The sequence below is a fragment of the Somniosus microcephalus genome, chromosome 24 (assembly GCF_052327205.1).
Source record: "Somniosus microcephalus isolate GS21.2 chromosome 24, FLI_Smic_1.0, whole genome shotgun sequence".
NCBI lineage: Eukaryota > Metazoa > Chordata > Chondrichthyes > Squaliformes > Somniosidae > Somniosus > Somniosus microcephalus.
The window spans coordinates 698,708-719,040 of NC_141010.1; the positions used below are offsets into that span (position 1 = coordinate 698,708).

Consider the following 20,333-nt stretch of genomic DNA (forward strand, 5'->3'; position numbering starts at 1 on the left):
CCAATTAAGTATTTTTATTCTAGCTTGCTCCCTGTCCTTTTTCATAGCTAATCTAAACCTTATGATACTATGATCACTGTTCCCTAAATGTTCACCTACTGACACTTGCTCCACTTGACCCATCTCATTCCCCAGAACCAGATCCAGCAATGCCGCTTTCCTCGTTGGGCCAGAACCGTACTGATCAAGTAAGTTCTCCTGAACACACTTCAGAAATTCTTCCCCCTCTGCCCTTTACACTATTACTATCCCAGTCTATATTAGGATAATTGAAGTCCCCCATTATTACTACTCTATACTTCTAAAGGAGGAAAGAAAGGTAGAGAGGCGGAGAGGTTTAGGGAGGGAATTCCAGAGCTTAGGGCCTAGGCAGCTGAAGGCACGGCCACCAATGGTTGAGCGATTAAAATCAGGGATGCTCAAGAGGCTACAATTAGAGTGCAGATATCTTTTGGGGGGGGGGGCGGCTGGTGGTTGTGAGGGTGGAGGAGGTTACAGAGATAGGGAGGGGCGAGGCCATGGAGGGATTTGAAAACGAATGAGAATTTTAAAATTGAGGCATTGCTTAACTGGGAGCCAATGTAGGTCAGTGAGTACAGGGGTGATGGGTGAACTGTGGCTCAGTGGGTAGCACTCTCGCCTCTGAGGCAGAAGGTTGTGGGTTCAAGTCCCACTCCAGAGGCTTGAGCACAAAAATCTAAGCTGACACTCCAGTGCAGTGCTGAGGGAGTGCTGCACTGTTGGAAGTGCCATCTTTCGGATGAGAAGTTAAACCGAGGCCCCGTCTGCTCTCTTAGGTAGACGTAAAAGATCCCATGGTTCTATTTCGAAGAAGAGCAGGGGAGTTATCCCTGGTGTCCTGGCCAATATTTATCCTTCAATCAACATAACAAAAGCAGATTATCTGGTCATTATCACATTGCTGTTTGTGGGAGCTTGCTGTGCGTAAATTGGCTGCCGCGTTTCCTACATTACAACAGTGACTACACTTCAAAAGTACGTCATTGGCTGTAAAGCGCTTTGGGACGTCCGGTGGTCGTGAAAGGCACTATATAAGTGCAAGTATTTTTCTTTTCTTTTGAACGGGACTTGGTGCGAGTTAGGACACGGGCAGACGAGTTTTGGATGATCTCAAGTTTACGTAGGGTAGAATGTGGGAGGCCAGGGTGTGTTTTAATAGTCAAGTCTGGAGGTAACAAAGGCATTGATGAGGGTTTCAGCAGCAGATGAACTAAGGCAGGGGTGACGACGGGTGATGTTACGGAGGTGGAAATAAGTGGTCTTGGTGATGGCACGGATATGAGGTCAGAAGCTCTTTTCAGGGTCAAATATGACACCAAGGTTGAGAACAGTCTGGTTCAGCCTCAGACAGATGCCAGGGAGAGGGTTGGAGTAGTGGCTAGGGAGCGGAGACTGAAGTCAATGGCTTTGGTCTTCCCAATATTTAATTGGGAATGTCATTGGGATATGAAAAATATTTCACTAAAGTCAGTGCTGCAGTAGGACCCTTGCACCACAAATGCCCCTGATCTGTATTTGTCCCTCCCGAATAACCTTCAGTGCCATTCCTAATAAATAAACCAGATTAAGACATGTTTAGCTGGGATCTTGGTCTGTGTATTTGCTGGTCTGCAGATTGGAATAATGGGGCTGTGAATATTTGTGGAGTTTTGTTCTTTAGGGATCAGAAAACATTTTGCAGAAGCTTTTTGTTGGGAGATTAAATTAATAGCGATAATTAAAATAAAACAGAATGTGCATGTTCTGTGGCATGAGCTTCCTTGTTCCATGCTTCAGCAGCAAGCTTGGTTTAACTGCATTTACAAATCACAGCACAGATTTGCTCAGTCCCTTTCATCGTTGGGGCCTGATTTCAAATCTAGGCTTGATTGGAATAAAAAGGCACTTGGCACCTGGCTGTGATTTGTATCTGAAATAAAATTGTGATGGCATTAATGCAATTGACACCACAAAACCAGCCATAATTCAGCACAAATTGGAACTAAATTGACAGAAATGCTCAGAAGGGCACAAGAGTGGCTGGTGTGGGAAGTGTTAATGTCTGTGTAGTTGGGGTTATTTCTTTAAGGTTGGGGAAAAGTAGGAAGAACTTTATCCTGCTTCTCACCTGCGCTACACCCAACATATCAGCCTGATGCTGATATTGAATATCAGTGTGGAAGAGTCCGATTTCATGGGAGTAATAAAATTATAAATTTATTTAAAAATATGCATCAGATAGAACATTTATCTGCATCCTTAACTTGGATCGGCATGTTTTCAGAATAATCCCAAAATTCCATCAGCTCCTTATGTGATCGGACTGACTGGATGTGCGGGCAGTGGAAAGACATCAGTTGCGCAGATCCTGCAGAAAATGGGAGTAACTACCATTGCTGCTGACCAAGAGGGACATGAGACGTACAAACCAGGCAATGCTGTTTACCAGAAGATTGTTCAGGAATTTGGACAAGGTACATTTAACTCTGATTTCTTTATCAAAGCATCAACGTAAACTTTTTTGAGCAAAGCAATTTCTGCAAAATATCAAGATAAACTATCTGTGGGACTCGATAATTCCAGTTTTCATCCATTATTATAGAGAGTACAACCTTTTAGCATCTACCACAGTTACTAACAGACATTGTAGCACTTAGAAATCCTGCATTCCTAAAAGGTTCCTCATATGAAGTGGGTATGCCACTAATCAGAAATTTACTTCATGTCCTGATGGTAGTCATAAGCCATTTGCTACAAACCTAAATGATGGAAGTCTTTGTGATACTGGGACGCCTGCTGTATGTGAAATCTCTTCCATTTCCCAATGACATACATTCAGTACCAATGTGTTTCCTTCTCACCCTGCCTTCCCATACAACTGCTTGCATGAATCAGGTTCTTTCCAGCATACTGCATTCCTCATTCCCTTTCCCATGGGGATGTTTGATTCTACTGCAACAGCAACAAGTTAATGAATGGAAAATAATTTTCATCAGGTTACTAAAATCTGTAGAAGTCTGTATGAAGTTTGCATAAAGATCAATCACTTCCTTTCTTCCCATTGTACCCTTTAAAAAAAAATGTATCTAATTTTCTCGCTCTTTAGGAATCCCTTCATTTACAAATCACAGCAACAGGATTGCAGTCTCTTGGAAGGTTGGCAACCTATTATCGTTTGTTTTTCTTTACTGGCTCCCCTGTTGGCTCAGTGAGTTTGTCCAGTGAATAGCTGAGTCATCCAGGCTGAAGTGCCTTGGTTCCGTCCACAGCCTGTGCTGTGTCAGCTGATTGCAGGCAGGGCAGCGAAGGTTGCTAGAATTGGCTTCATTGCCCTGTGTCCTCTGCTGCAAAGTGTGCATTTGGAGGTCAGTGAAACACAGATTACATAACGACAGGATCAGACTCAGTTTTTATGTTCCTATGGTGGAAATACCTGCTGACACTCCCAGTCAAGGACCACTGCTTTTCTTGATATACATTAATGACTCGGATGTGGGTGTACAGGGCACAATTTCAAAATTTGCAGATGAGACAAAACTTGGAAGTATAGTAAACTTTGAGGAGGAGAGTGATAGACTTCAGGAAGACGTAGACAGCCTGTTGAAATGGGCGGACATGTGGCGGATGAAATTTAACACAGAATACTGTGAAGTGATGCATTTTAGTAGAAAGAATGAGGAGAGGACATATAAACTAAATGATACAATCCTGAAGGAGGTGCATGAACAGAGAGACCTGGGGGTATGTGTGCACAAATCGTTGAGGGCAGGCTGAGAAAGCAGTTAAAAAGCCTTACAGGATCCTGGGCTTCCTAAATAGAGGTATCGAGTACAAAAGTGTGGAAGTTCTAATGAACCTGTATAAAACACTGGTTCGGCCCCAACTGGAGTACTGTGTCCAATTCTGGGCACCGCACTTTAGGAAGGATGTGAAGGCCTTAGAGAAGGTGCAGAAAAGATTTACGAGAGTGATTCCAGGAATGAGGGACTTAGTTACGTTGATAGAATGGAGAAGCTGGGGTTTTTCTCCTTGGAGCAGTGAAGATTGAGAGGAGATTTGATAGAAGTGTTCAAAATCATGAGGGGTCTGGACAGAGTAGATAGAGAGAAACTGTTCGTATTGGCAGAAGGGTTGAGAACCAGAAGACACTGATTTAAGGTGATTGGCAAAAGAACCAAAGGCGATGTAAGAAAAAACGTTTTTACACAGCAAGTGGGGAGGTTCCTAGAGAGCAAATAATAAAAATGACAACAGAGAAGGTCATAGACTTAGGTAGCAGTGGGGAAATTAAAAACCAGAGCGTGTCAGGAAGGGGCAGAAGGTATGGAGTAAAAGGTAAAGTAATAAAAAGGGCAAAAGCAGGAACTAAGTGTCACAAAACATATTTGAAAGTTCTCTATCTGAATGCACGTAGCATTCGTAACAAAATAAACGAGTTAATGACACAAATAACTACATATGGGTATGATCTTGTGGCCATTACAGAAACATGGCTGCAGGGTGACAATGCCTGGGAATTAAACATACCAGGTTATTTAACGATCAGGAAGGACAGGAAGGAAGGGGAGGTGGGGTGGCTATGTTAATAAAGGAAGGAATCACTAATACAGAGAAATGATATTGGGTCAAAAGATCAGGATAATGAAACAGTTTGGGTGGAGATAAGGACTAATAAGGGGAAAAAAACACTAGTGGGCGTAGTCTATAGGCCTCCGAACAGTTGCAACTCTGTTGGACGGAGTATCAATCAGGAAATAGTTGAGGCTTGTAATAAGGGAACATCTATAATTATGGGGGATTTTAACTATCATATTAATTGGACAAATCAAATTGGGCAGGGCTGCCTTGAGGATGAGTTCATTGAGTGTATTAGGGATGGGTTTCTTGAGCAGTATGTAACTGAACCGACCAGGGGGCAAGCAACCTTAGATCTGGTCCTGTGTAACGAGACAGGATTAATTAAAAATGTCCTAGTAAAGGATCCCCTTGGAATGAGTGACCATAACATGGTTGAATTCCATATTCAATTAGAGGGTGAGAAGGTTGGATCTCAAACAAGCATGCTAAGCTTGAATAAAGGAGACTATGAAGGTATGAGAGCAGAATTGAGTAGAGTGGATTGGGAAAATAGATTAAAGGGTAAGACGATACATGATCAGTGGTGTACATTTAAGGAGTTATTTTACAACTTCCAAAAAAAATATATTCCACTGAGAAGAAAAGGGTGTAAAAGAAAAGACAGCCATCCGTGGCTAAGTAAAGAAATTAAGGATAGTATTCGACTAAAAACAAGGGCATATAAGGTAGCCAAACCTAGTGGGAGGATAGAGGATTGGGAAAACTTTAAAAGACAGCAAAAAATAACAAAAAGATTGATTAAGAAAGGGAAGATAGATTATGAAAGTAAATTAGCAAAAAATATAAAAACAGATAGTAAGAGTTTTTATCTATCTATCTATATATATATATATATATATAAGACGGTATGTCTCTCTGTCCGGCTATACAATCAAAAGTTATAGAGCGTACCTACACGTGTGTTCCATCAAAAGAAAGCTTACGATTCCAGAACGGTCGTAAGCGTATTTACGTTTCGGTGAGACAAAAATTGCGCCCACGGTATCCAAAAAACGTTCAAAATTCCGCTCATTATCTGCTCATTAGCATTGAGTGACGTCGAGGTCGAGCGACCCAACGGTCGACCAATCGCTGCGTGGCGGGGGCGGGTTCCTGACGCGTGCGGGCCCTCCTAGAGTCGAGTGACGGGACGATTGACCAATCCTACGCTTCGGTGACCTGACGGTCGACCAATCGGTGCGTGTGTGGGCGGGCCTTATCATTCTGAACCGAGGTGAGTCGCCGCCATCTTGATTCCAAACTTTTCATTTCTTTTTCCCGCTTTCTGCGTGTTTCTTTTCAAATCCAGATTTTCACCAAAAAAAAAGTTGCTTTTAAAACACACATTGTTTTTAAAAAAGTTAATTCATTTGTAAATCTTTTTTCTAACCTCTATAATTTTCCTACCTTTCACCGTTTTTGCAGGCAGGCCTCGAAGCCTGGGCGCCTGTTGCCCAGCCACGCCCGAGCTACGCACCAGCCATCCCGCTGGGCCCGATTCCGAACCAGCGGCCAGCCATCTTGGTAAAGGCTGGCTGGGCTCACTGCAAGCTCCTCGTCAGCCGCAATCGGCCATCTCAAGCGGCCCAGGCCCGGTCCCGGAGATCGGGAGGTGGAGAGGGGAGGAGGGTTACCAAGGCAACCGGGCCCGGCCAGCCGCAATTGGCCGACTCAAGCCGCCTCAGGCCCAGCCTCGGGAGGGCGGGGCTCGGGCTCACCGGGGCGCTGCGCGCGGCACGGAGCTCAGCGGAGCCATCGCCGGCAGAGGGGAGAGGGTCTGCTGGCTCCCCCCCCCCCCCTCCCTTTCTCCCCCCACTCCCTTTCTCACAATTCAAATCGCTTTCTCCCCCCATCTTCCCCACCCCTCCCTCCCCCTCCCCTTACCCCCCCTTCCTTCCCCCTCCCTTTCTTCCCCCCTCCCTTTCTTCCCCCCTCCCTTTCTTCCCCCCTCCCTTTCTTCCCCCCTCCCTTTCTTCCCCCCTCCCTTTCTTCCCCCCTCCCTTTCTTCCCCCCTCCCTTTCTTCCCCCCCTCCCTTTCTTCCCCCCTCCCTTTCTTCCCCCCTCCCTTTCTTCCCCCCTCCCTTTCTTCCCCCCTCCCTTTCTTCCCCCCCTCCCTTCCCCCCCCTCCCTTCCCCCCAGTCGCGCTCTCTCTTCCCCCCCCTTCCCCCCAGTTGCGCTCTCTCTTCCCCCTAGTCGCGCTCTCTCTTCCCCCCAGTCGCTCTCTCTCTTCCCCCTAGTCGCGCTCTCTCTCTCTCTCTCTTCCAACAACAACATGCCCTCAAAAATCGCTCGGCACCGCCGGGCACTTCAGCTAGTAGTTATATAAAAAGAAAAAGGGTGGCTAAAGTAAATGTTGGTCCCTTGGAGGATGAGACCGGGAAATTAATGGTGGGAAATATGGAGATGGCAAAAACACTGAATGAATATTTTGTATCAGTCTTTACAGTAGAGGACAGTAAGAATATCCCAACACTGGACAAACAGGGGGCTATAGGGGGGGGAGGAGCTAAACACGATCAAAATCACTAAGGAAGTGGTACTCGGTAAAATAATGGGACTCGGCGGATAAATCACCTGGACCTGATGGCTTACATCCTAGGGTCTTGAGGGAAGTGGCGGTAGGGATTGTGGATGCATTGGTAATAATTTTCCAAAACTCCCTGGACTCAGCAAAGGTCCCGGCAGACTGGAAAACTGCTAATGTTATACCCTTATTTAAAAAGGGCAGTAGACAGAAAGCTGGAAACTATAGACCGGTATAGACCGGTTAGCCTAACATCTGTGGTGGGTAAAATTTTGGAGTCCATTATTAAGGAGACAGTAACAGGACATTTGGATAAACATAATTTAATAGGACAAAGTCAGCATGGTTTTATGAAGGGGAAGTCATGTTTGACAAATTTGCTGGAGTTCTTTGAGGAAGTAACATATAGGGTGGATAAAGGGGAACCAGTGGACGTAGTATATTTAGACTTCCAAAAGGCATTTGACAAGGTGCCACACAAAAGATTATTGCTTAAGATAAAAAATCACGGGATTGGGGGTAATATTCTGGCATGGATAGAGGATTGGCTGTCTAACAGAAGGCAGAGAGTTGGGATAAATGGTTCATTCTCAGACTGGCAATCAGTAACTAGTGGTGTTCCGCAGGGGTCCGTGCTGGGTCCCCAACTCTTTACAATCTATATTAACGATTTGGAGGAGGGGACCGAGTGTAACATATCAAAGTTTGCAGATGATACTAAGATGGGAGGGAAAGTAGTGAGTGAGGAGGACATAAAAAACCTGCAAGGGGACATAGACAGGCTAAGTAAGTGGGCAGAGATTTGGCAGATGGAATACAATACTGGAAAGTGTGAAGTTATGCACTTTGGCAGGAAAAATCGTAGAGCAAGTTATTATCTTAATGGCAAGAAACTGGAAAGTACTGAAGTACAAAGGGATCTGGGGGTCCTGGTGCACGAAACTCAAAAGGTCAGTATGCAGGTGCAGCAAGTGATTAAGAAGGCCAATGGAATGTTGGCTTTCATTGCTAGGGGGATAGAATATAAAAATAAAGGGAGGTATTGCTTCAGTTGTACAAGGTATTGGTGAGACCGCACCTGGAATACTGCATACAGTTTTGGTGTCCATACTTAAGAAAAGACATACTTGCTCTCGAGTCAGTACAAAGAAGGTTCACTCGGTTAATCCCGGGGATGAGGGGATGGACATATGAGGAGAGGTTGAGTAGATTGGGACTCTACTCATTGGAGTTCAGAAGAATGAGAGGCGATCTTATTGAAACATATAAGATTGTGAAGGGGTTGGATCGGGTGGATGCGGGGAGGATGTTCCCGATGATGGGTGAAACTAGAACTAGGGGGCATAGTCTTAGAATAAGGGGCTGCTCTTTCAAAACTGAGATGAGGAGGAACTACTTCATTCAGCGGGTGGTAGGTCCATGGAATATGCTGCCCCAAAAAGCTGTAGAAGCTACATCATTACATAAATTTAAAACAGAAATAGACAGTTTCCTAGAAGTAAAGGGAATCAAGGGTTACGGGGAGCGGGCAGGAATTTGGACATGAGTCTAGGTTCGGATCGGTCATGGCCCTGTGGGTAGCGGAGTGGGCCCAGGGGCCGTGTAGCCTGATCCTGCTCCTATTTCGTGTGTCTAATTCTGTTAGATTCAGCAGATGGTTCTGTGATAGTAGATTGGCGGTTAGGATCAGATCAGCCATGATCTTATTGAATGGCGGAGCAGGCTCGAGGGGCCGATTGGCCTACTCCTGCTCCTATTTCTTATGTTCTTATCTGGAATGCACTTTCTGAAAGGGTGGTGGAGGCAGATTCAATCACTGCTTTCAAAAGGGGGTTGGATAAGTATCTGAAGGTAAGAAATTTGCAGGGCTACGGGGAAAGGGCGGGGGAGTTGGACTAGCTGAAGTGCTCTTGCAGAGAGCTGGCATGGGCTTGAAGGGCTGAATGGCCTTCTTCCGTGATGTGACCATTCTATGATTCTAAGGTTCACGTGAAGAATAGGCAGTTGGAGGAACTAGAATGCCTCTGCTGTAGATGCAATGTCTTCGTGAAAGGAGAGGGGGGGAAATTGGCATGTGGTGAGGGGGAAAGCGTGCTGCCAGGATGTGTGAAAGGAGCTTCCAATGATTTGTTCTCCGATTTGCTCGGCTCCCACACCCATTCATTTGAGGAACTGGCACCATCAGTGTGTGTGTGTGTAAGGAACTGGGAGTGAAATTCATTCCCATTTGTCCATAATACCACATTGCCATCATGTAACACTACCCTTCAGGATAAACCGCAACTCCAATACAGTTGTGCAGGTAAGCCATATTCTGCTAAATGAACAGCAACTCTGCGGTTAGTTTACAATTATTATTCTCGGTTTCTCTGATTGCAGACATTTTACGGAAAGATGGAACAATCGACCGAAGTGCTTTGGGAAAGAAAGTTTTTGGAGATGACGTAAGTATGGGGTGTGGAATTTTCCTAAATGTATATGGTGTTTATTTTCAATTGGTGCTGCTTTGCCACTTTCTCATTTTAAAATCAGTCTGAGGAAAATACTGCTAAATAGTTGTGCTCGGGTAGCATAACTCCTGTCAGAATGAGGGGTGGTGGGGGAGGTGTGAATGTTGTGCTAAATTCTTCTACATTGGCTCAATTGCTCAATTGTTTTGTGTGTCAGATTTTCCCATGTTGGTCCTAATTTCTTTGTGCATTGTATTCTTCACTACTGACATGTATACAAATGAGTCACTTCAAACACCAAGGTGGTTATTCTGTTTGTGAAATTTGAAATATTAATTTTCTGCACCATTGTTAACACTACTGAATCACTAAATATTTGTGATTATACATACAACTGGGCATGTTCATTGGTGCTAAAATGCTTTGGAGCACAAATGTTCAGTATCCTAAAGTTGGGAGGTGGGTTAAAACTTCCTTCCCTGTTTTCAGTTCTTGTTCTGAGGAGGGAGCAGCTGATTGGGTGAGTACGGCCAGGTGAGTATTTTTTATACTATATAGTTTGACAGTTAAGGTTCATAGTTTATTAAAAAATGTTGTGGTTATAGTTTCTAGTGCTCGTAACCAAGGGCCCTTGAGTATATCATTTAATTGTAGTGTAATTGGTGGTATTGATTTGATTTAAATTAATTGAAGGGTAAGTCATGGCAGGACAGCTCGGTGCCGTGGTATGCTCCTCCTGCACTATGTGGGAAATCAGGGACACTTCCTGTGTCTCTGACGACCATGTGTGCGGGAAGTGTATCCAGCTGCAGCTACTGGCAGACCGCATTGCAGCACTGGAGTTGCGAATGGATACATACTGGAGCATTCGCGATGCTGAGGATATCGTGGATATCACGTTTAATCAGTTGGTCACACCACAGGTAAAGGCTGCACAGGCAGGAAGGGAATGAGTGACCGCCAGGCAGAGTAGTAGGCACAGGCAGTTAGTGCAGGGGTCCCCTGTGGCCATAGAAATATAGAAGATAGGAGCAGGAGTAGGCCATTCGTCCCTTCGAGCCTGCTCCACCATTCAATGACATCATGGCTGATCATCCAAATTCAGTACCCTGTCCCTGCCTTCTCCCCATATCCCTTGATCCCTTTAGCCTTAAGAAATATATCCAACTCTTTTTTGAATATATTTAATGAACTGGCCTCCACCGCCCTCTGTGGCAGAGAATTCCACAGGTTCACCACTCTCTGGGTGAAGAAATTCCTCCTCATTTCAGTCCTAAATGGCTTACCCCTTATCCTTAGACTATGACCCCTGGTTCTGGACTCCCCGGCCATCATAAACATCCTTCCTGCATCTAGTCTGTCCAGGCCTGACAGAATTTTATAGGTTTCGATGAGATCTCCTCTCAATCTTCTAAACTCCAGTGAGTATAAGCTCAGTCGACACAATCTCTCCTCGTACGTCATTCCTGCCATCCCAGGTATCAGCCTGGTGAATCTTCGCTGCACTCCTTCCATGGCAAGAACGTCCTTCCTCAGGTAAGGCGACCAAAACTGCACACAATACTCAAGGTGCGGTCTCACCAAGTCCCTGTACAACTGTAGCAAGACATCCTTGTTCCTGTACTCGAACCCTCTTGCTACGAAGGCCAACATACCATTTGCCTTCTTAACCGCCTGCTGCACCTGCATGCTTACCTTCAGCGACTGGTGCACAAAAACACCCAGGTCTCGCTGCACTTCTCCCAATCTGTTGCCATTCAAATAATAATCTGCCTTCCTGTTTTTGCCACCAAAGTGGATAACCTCACATTTACCCACATTATAGTGCATTTGCCATGTTTCTGCCCAATCAACCAACCTGTCCAAATCGTACTGGAGTTTCACGACACCCTCCTCACAGCTTACCCTCCCACCCAGCTTTGTGTCGTCTGCAAATTTTGAGATATTACATCCAATCCCTCGTCCAGATCATTAATATATATTGTGAACAGCTGGGGTCCTAGGACCGATCCTTGCGGTACCCCACTAGTCACTGCCTGCCACTCGGAAAATGACCCATTTATTCCAACTCTTTGCTTTCTGTCCGCCAACCAGTTCTCTATCCAAGTCAATACCTTGCCCCCAATCCCATGTGCCTTAATTTTGCACGCTAATCTCTTATGTGGGACCTTATCGAAAGCCTTCTGAAAGTCCAAATACACCACATCCACTGGTTCTCCCTTATCTATTTTACCAGTTACATCCTCAAAAAATTCCAGTAGATTAGTCAAGCATGATTTACCTTTTGTAAATCCATGTTGACTTTGTCCGATCCTGCCACTGCTTACCAAGTGCTCTGCTATTACATCTTTTATAATCGATTCTAGCATTTTCCCCACTACCGATATCAGGCTTATCGGTCTATAATTCCCCGCTTTTTCTCGACCACCTTTTTTGAATAGTGGGGTAACATTAGCTACCCTCCAATCCATGGGTACTGTTCCAGAGTCTATTGAGTTCTGGAAGATGACCAGCAATGCATCTACTATTTCTAGGGCCACTTCCTTAAGTACCCTGGGATGTAGATTATCAGGCCCTGGGGATTTATCGGCCTTCAGTCCCATCAATTTTCCTAATACCATTTCCCTACAAATACTGATTTCTTTCAGTTCCACCCTTTCATCAGGCCCTATGTTCCCCGGCATCTCTGGGAGGTTATTTGTGGCCTCCTTTGTGAAGACAGAACCAAAATATGTATTTAGTTGGTCTGCCATTTCTTTGTTCCCCACTATAAATTCTGACTGCAAGGGACCTACGCTTGACTTCACCAATCTTTTTCTCTTCACATATCTATAAAAGCTTTTACAGTCAGTTTTTATGTTCCCTGCTAGCTTACTCTCATATTCTATTTTCCCTTTCTTAATTAATCCCTTTGTCCTCCTTTGTTGAATCCTAAGCTGCTCCCAATCCTCAGGATTATTGCTTTTTCTGGCCAATTTATATGTCGTCTCCTTGGATCTTATGCTATCCCTGATTTCCCTTGTTAGCCACGGTTGAGTCACCTTTTTTGTTTTATTTTTATGCCAAACTGGGATGAACAAATTCTGTAGCTCATCCATTCGGTCTTTGAATGTTTGCCATTGCCTATCCACCGTCAACCCTTTGAGTGCCATTCCCCAATCAATCCTACCCAACTCGCTCCTCAGACCATTGTAGTTTCCTTTATTTAAATTGAGGACCCTAGTCTCTGAGTCAACTACTTCATTCTCCATCTTAATGAAGAATTCGATCATATTATGATCGCTCCGACCCAAGGGGCCTCGTACAACAAGATTGCTAATTAATCCTTTCTCGTTACATAATACCCAGTCTAAGATGGCCTGATCTCTGGTTGGTTCCTCGACATATTGGTCCAGGAAACCATCCTGTAAACACTCCAGGAATTCCTCCTCCACAGTATTGTTACTAATTTGGTTGGCCCATTCTATATGTAGATTAATGTCACCCATGATGACTGCTATGCCCTTATTGCACGCTTCTTTAATTTCCCTTTTAATGCCATCCCCAACCTCCGCCTTACTGTTGGGAGGTCTATATACCACTCCCACTAATGTTTTTTTCCCCCTTAGTATTTCTCAATTCTACCCATACAGATTCCACATCATCAGAGCTAATATCCTTCATTACAATTGTATTAATCCCTTCTTTAACCAGTAATGCTACCCCACCTCCCTTTCCTTTTTGCCTATCTTTCCTGAATATCGAATACCCCTGGATGTTGAGTTCCCAGTCTTGGCCATCCTTGAGCCACGTTTCCGTAATCCCAACCAAATCATATTCGTTTACCTCTATTTGCGCAGCCAATTCATCCACCTTATTACAAATGCACCTCGCATTAAGACACAAAGCCTTCAGGCTTGTTTTTTTAACGCTCTTAGACCTATTAGAATTATTATTTACTGTGGCCACGTTTGATTTAAACCGTTGATTTCTCTGACTGCCACTTTTGGTTTTTCTCCTTCCTGTAGTGGTTCGTGTAAATCGCCACTAAATGAAAGAGTTCAACTTCGACGAACTATAAATAAGAGGTTTATTTACCAGAACAGGATAATTACAGCAGGTAAGGTAGCAGATAAGATGGCTGACTGCAGGAACACCATGTTGTAGGTCTTACCAGAACAGAATAGTTACAGCAGGTAAGATAGCAGATAAGACGGCTGACTGCAGGAGCACCATATTGTAGGTGTTGTCCCAGCGGGGACTCCGCAAGGACTGCGTCCCAGTCCCGTGGGGAGCGATGATGATCTCATCCCGCTCCGCTCTTTATTCCCGCGCTTAGGACATCATGTGATGCGCGCTGTCACGTTTACCCGCGCTTGGGGCATCACATGACCGCATCTTACGTCAGTGCGTCTTCCGGGCATAGAGGCTAGCCGTTAGAGCCAAGGTTGCTCAGCCGGGCTGTGCCGATACTTGCCGCGGGAGCGGAGAATCACTCCGCTCCCGCCTGCTGGCCGATGCGGCCGAAGTCACAGTAGGCGGGGCTATGCCAGCGGCCGTCTTGAAAGCCCGAATCGGGCCGGCGGCCAGTGCGCATGCGTCACGTAATGCGTGACGTCAGCGCGTTAGTTCGGCGGCCGACGCGCATGCGTCACGTGATGCATGACGTCAGCGCGTTAGGTCGCCTCTTAAAGGGGCAACGGCCCAACAGGTAAGTTAAAGGGGTAACAGCCCTAACTGGTAAGTAATACAAATAAGTAAGTTAAATACATACAGTTAGGTAAGTTATGCATGCATAAATAAGTTAAATTAAAGAGAAGGTAAGTTATACATGCATAAGTTAAGTTAAAGAGAATTATGTATCTCAATGTATAGAACAACCCGTAGGACCGCTATATTCCTATCTTTTGCTTTTATCCCCCTCTCAAACAGATATACCGCTTTGGATATTGTTGGGGGGGATGGCTTATCAGGGGAAGACAGCAGCAGCCAACTTCCTGGCACCGTGGGTGGTTCTGCTGCACAGGACGGGAGGAAAAAGAGTGGGAGAGCTATAGTAATAGGGGATTCTATTGTAAGGGGAATAGATAGGCGTTTCTGCGACCGCAAACGAGACTCCAGGATGGTATGTTGCCTCCCTGGTGCAAGGGTCAAGGATGTCTCGAAGCAGCTGCAGAGCATTCTGGAGGGGGAGGGTGAGCAGCCAGTTGTCGTGGTGCATATAGGTACCAACGATATAGGTAAAAACTGGGACGAGGTACTAAAAGCTGAATATAGGGAGTGAAGAGGTAAATTAAAAAAGAGGACCTCAAAGGTAGTAATCTCAGGATTGCTACCAGTGCCACGTGCTAGTCAGAATAGAAATAGAAGGCTATTTCAGATGAATACATGGCTAGAGGAATGGTGCAAGGGGGAGGGATTCAAATTCCTGGGACATTGGAACCGGTTCTGGGGGAAGTGGGACCAGTACAAACTGGACGGTTTGCACCTGGGCAGGACCGGGACCGATGTCCTAGGGGGAGTGTTTGCTAGTGCTGTTGGGGAGGGTTTAAACTAAAATGGCAGGGGGTTGGGAACCTGTGCAGGGAGACAGAGGAATGGGAAACGAGGATAGAAGCAAAAGACAGGAAGAAGAAAAGCAAAAGTGGCAGGCAGAGAAGTTAAGGGTTCAAATCAAACATGGCCACAGTAAATAATAGTTCTAAAAGGTCTGAGTGTTTAAAAAAAAGAAGCCTGTAGGCTTTGTGTCTTAATACGAGGAGCATTCGTAATAAGGTGGATGAATTAGCTGCGCAAATAGATGTAAATGGATATGATATGATTGGGATTACGGAAACATGGCTCCAGGGTGACCAAGGCTAGGAACTCAATGATGTAAGAAAAAGGAGACTTACCATCAAGTAACTTTAAAGTAAGCTTTAAGTAACTTATAAACACACTATATACAAGAGAGGTCTTTACCATGCCTCTGGTAGAAGCCTCTTACAATACTGAACAGACCAGTATTTATACCAGTCCAACAGGAAGTGAGGTATGTACACAGTTCATAGTTCACAGTTCATAGTTCACAGGAAGTGATGACATAACTTCCCGGAAGTTAGCATTTTTATCACATTCTTCCCTCCTGCAGGATTAGGAGGCTGTGGTCTACCTTTTGGTCCGCAGCCGCCGAACAAGGAAGAGTCGCACCCGTTTGGATTCCCGTCGTAGAGGGTCGCTGGTCCGCTTACATGCGGTTGGCCATTGGTCAGAGTCTGTGTGGCCTGGATTGCCCTGTGAAGGGTCGGGGAGATCATGGCTTCGAGTACGAGCCCCAATAGGTTCAAAGTCGGACTGCCTCTGTTCAGAGGGAGGTGCAGAGCTGGTCTGTGGCGGATCAGTACTTTCATGCGCGGTACTGGGAGGGTCGCAACCTTGAGCACGGGGTTCTACCGGCACCAAGCTAGTTGGTGTCCGATCAGGATCCTGGAGAGGGGTACCCGATGTCCCACTAGGTCCTGGTGGGCAGGGAGCCAGATCCCGTAATGATACGGTAGATTCTCGGCCGTCGGAATATCGTATGTTTGCATAGGTGGGGTTGGCATCGGTTAGTTCAACCTAGTCTACGAGAGGGTCATTTTTAGACGTCCGAACGTATCTTCGGAGTAATACAGGTCCAGGAGTAGTTAGCCATGACGGGAGTGATGTCCCATGAGATGAGCGACGCTGGAATCCAAAGAACCGCTCATGAGGTGTAGTATTTGTGGCTGTAGAAAGCAGAGACCGTATAGAGTGCAATGCATCCGGAAGCACTGTTTCCCATTGCTGGTCTGGTAGGCCCCGAGATCTTAAAGCGAGACGTACGGAATTCCAGATGATACCGTTATACCTCTCTACCTGCCCATTTCCGATGGGATGGTATGGTGTTGTTTTGCTTGTAGCAATTCCCCGTTCTGAGAGGTAGTCCTTGAGTTCCCTTGACATAAAGGATGGACCCCGATCTGAGTGAATATAAGCCGGCATGCCACAGAGAGAAAATACCTGCTCAAGGCAGCAGATTACTGTGGACGCCAGCATATTGGAGCAGGGGAAGGCAAACGGAAAACGTGAATATTCGTCGATCATGGTGAGCAAATATGTGTTCCGAGTTGAAGAGGGCACTGGGCCCTTAAAATCGATGCTAAGTCGTTGCATCGGTTGGGTTGCATGTATGAGTATACCAGCTGAGGGGCGGAAGAACTGAGGTTTTAATTCCGCACAAAGCCGGCATTCTGAGCATATTTTCTTTACATCTCCAGTGGAAAAAGGGAGATTCCGTGATCGTACGAAATGTAGCATGCGCGTAACGCCAGGATGACACAAACCATTGTGGACATCCATGAGTGGAGGATGACATAGTGGAGCAGAATGCCCGTGTGAGGGTGTCCGGGGCCACATTCTCCTTGCCAGGCCGATAGAGAATGGTATAACCAAAAGAGGCCAGTTCCATCCTCCAAAGTTGTATTTTATTATTCTTAATTTTGGTTCGTTTTCGATTATCGAGCATGAAGGCGACTGATCGTTGGTCCGTGATCAATGTAAAGTGCTGGCGAGCTAGAAAATGGTTCCACTTCCGTACTGCCTCTATGATGGCTGTGGCTTCTTTCTCAACCGGAGGATAATGTAGCTCGGCACCTTGTAAGGTCCTGGACATAAATGCTACAGGACGACCTTCCTGATTCAGAGTAGCCGAGATCGCCACCTCCGAGGCATCACATTCAACCACGAAAGGGAGATTCTCATCGATGGAGTGAAGAGCCGCTTTCTCCAACTGTTTTTTGAGAAGGTTAAAGGCTGCAACAGCCGCTGTTCCCAGTGGAAATGATCTAGCATGCAACAAGGGTTGGATTTTGTCCGAAAAATGAGGAATCCATTTAGCGTAGTATGCAAACAGACCGAGAGCCCGACGTAAAGAAGCCGGATTCTTAGGTGACGGGAGCTCTTGGAGCGGGCGAAGTCTTTCTGGGTCTGGCTTAATGATACCATTGCCTACGCAGTAGCCAAGGATGTTGATGGTCGGTTGCGACTCAACAGATTTGGATTCATTCAGGGTCAAATTACGGCGATGGAGGGCATCCCGAAATTTTTGGAGGTTGGAGTCGTGTTCCTGTTGATCGTGACCTGCAATGGTAATGTTATCAAGATAGGGAAAAGTGTCCCTTAGGTTTTCCTGCTTAACCAGGCCATCCATTGCCCGTTGAAAGACAGCCACTCCATTAGTAACCCCGAATGGGAGGCGACAAAATTGGTACAGCCGTCCATTAGCCTCAAAGGCTGTGTACTGCTTATCTGAGACCTTCAAGGGTAACTGATGATAGGCACTTTTTAAATCGTAAGTTGAGAACACTTTGTATTCGGCCAGTTTATTAACCATATCATCAATGCGTGGCAATGGGTAGGCGTCCAAGTCGGTATATTGATTGATGGTTTGCGAATAATCGATGCATAGTCGCTGTTTGTGAGGTTTTAGAGGGTTCTTGACAATGACGACTTGAGCCCGCCAGGGCGACGAACATGGTTCAATGATATCCTCTGCTAGAAGTCGAGAGATTTCAGCCGCAATAAAAGATTGGTCTTCCTGATTAAAGCGCCGCGATTTCGTTATTATCGGTTGGCATTGAGGCGGAATACTGGCAAATAATGAGGGTTCATCAAGTGAAGCTGCTGATAATGCACAAAAAGGTAATTTAGATGGTATATTAGAAATAGTAAGTCCGGGTTTGGATCCACCAAACTCAATGGTGAGTTTCTTATGCTGTTTTTGGAAGTCCAGCCCTAAGAGGAGATCACTACATAAGTCTTTGAGCACCGAAAGTCGGGTGGAGGGATACATACGACCATTAAGTGTCATATCAACAACACAAAAGCCGGAGATTCTGGTATTAAGTGATGACTGGGCCATCGCAATTGCCTGGTCCGATGGGAAGACATGTAGTTTCAATTTCGCAACAATCTGTTCCTTAATGAAACTATCAGTACTTCCTGAGTCAATTAAGGCATCTAAGGTATGCCCTTTAATTGAAATTTTTGTGGCTGCCTGAGACAGGTTCTGTGGGCAAGCAGCTGTAATTGGTGTCGTTGCACAGAGAGTGGCTAAAACTCTCGGTGTGCTTCTTCGGGAGAGAGCTCGAGAGGAAGCTTGATAGGTCCTAGCTGGAGCATCTTGATAGGCCCTAATTGGGGCAGTTCGGTAGGTCTTAGCTGGATTGGCCCTCGTAGAGGCCCTTGATAGGCAAACTTTAGCAAAGTGTCCTTTTTTCCCGCAATAACTGCAGATTGCATTGCGAGCAGGGCAGGTTTTCCTAGGGTGAAAAGCATCTCCACAAAAGAAGCATTCCTTCCTAGATTGCCAAGAGGCTGCTAAAGTGGGGTCGTCCTCCTCTTCTTCATCAGAATTATCAGAATTAGATTCCCCCATGATAGGGTTCACCTGAGACCGCTTGAATTGTCTGGTTGCAGCTACAGCAGCAGATCGAGATCTGGGCAGCTGATAGAGGTCTGCATTTCTCTTTGCCAAATCCAGTGAACAAGCTAGGTCAAAAGCTTTTTGTAGCTCAAGTGTTTTACTTTCTAGTAGACGCTGGCGTATAAATGGAGAGGCAATCCCGCAGATGAAAGCATCACGAATCATTTCTTGGCGGTACAGCTCAGCTGAGGCTGCCTGAAAGTTACAATCTACGCTGAGCCTGCGAAGTTCTTGCAGGAATTCGTCAATTGATTCCCCTGGCCCTTGTCGGGCTGTGGCCAGTAGATGTCTAGCATAGACCTCATTTGGGGTCTTCGCATACAGTTTCTTAAGTGCCCGAATCACCTCTTCGTAATTATCCCAGTCATCAACATATTCGAACACTTTTGGGGTCACATAATTGACAAGTATCTTCAATTTAGCAGGAGCATCCACTTTACATTCATCCAGAAAATTCTCAAAAGTACGATACCAATGCTTCCATACCCTGCCAGCTGCTGGTGTATTCGGGTCCAAGTCCAGACGAATAGGTCTAAGGATTTTCTCCATGATGGGTGGTTCCCTGGATCCTTAACTTCCGAGTTTGTCTGAAGGTCTAGTATTTGTCAGTGTAAATACTAAGTTACTTAAATTGATGTAAGAAAAAGGAGACTTACCATCAAGTAACTTTAAAGTAAGCTTTAAGTAACTTATAAACACACTATATACAAGAGAGGTCTTTACCATGCCTCTGGTAGAAGCCTCTTACAATACTGAACAGACCAGTATTTATACCAGTCCAACAGGAAGTGAGGTATGTACACAGTTCATAGTTCACAGTTCATAGTTCACAGGAAGTGATGACATAACTTCCCGGAAGTTAGCATTTTTATCACACTCAACATCCAGGGGTATTCAATATTCAGGAAAGACAGGCAAAAAGGAAAAGGAGGTGTGGTAGCATTGCTGGTTAAAGAGATTAACACAATAGTAAGGAAGGATATTAGATCTGATGATGTGGAATCTGTATGGGTAGAGCTGAGAAATACCAAGGGGCAGAAAACGTTAGTGGGAGTTGTATACAGACCCCCAAACTGTAATGCCAAGGTTGGGGATGGCATTAAACGTGAAATTAGAGAAGTGTGCAATAAGGGCACAACAGTTATCATGGGTGACTTTAATCTACATATAGATTGGGCTAACCAAATTAGTAACAATACTGTGGAGGAGGAATTCCTGGAGTGTATACGGGATGGTTTCCTGGACCAATATGTCGAGGAACCAACTAGAGATCAGGCCA

General features: G+C 45.4%; 1 protein-coding gene across 2 annotated transcripts in view; it reads left to right on the forward strand.

Moving 5' to 3' along the window:
• Positions 1–20,333, forward strand: part of coasy (CoA synthase) — a 236,625-nt gene that overhangs the window by 153,374 nt on the left and 62,918 nt on the right. For both annotated transcript variants that reach the window (XM_085966033.1, XM_085966034.1), the window contains exons 5-6: positions 2,285–2,474; positions 9,521–9,585. In XM_085966033.1, coding sequence (XP_085822159.1) covers positions 2,285–2,474; positions 9,521–9,585 — 255 coding nt within the window. The remainder of the gene's footprint in view (positions 1–2,284; positions 2,475–9,520; positions 9,586–20,333) is intronic.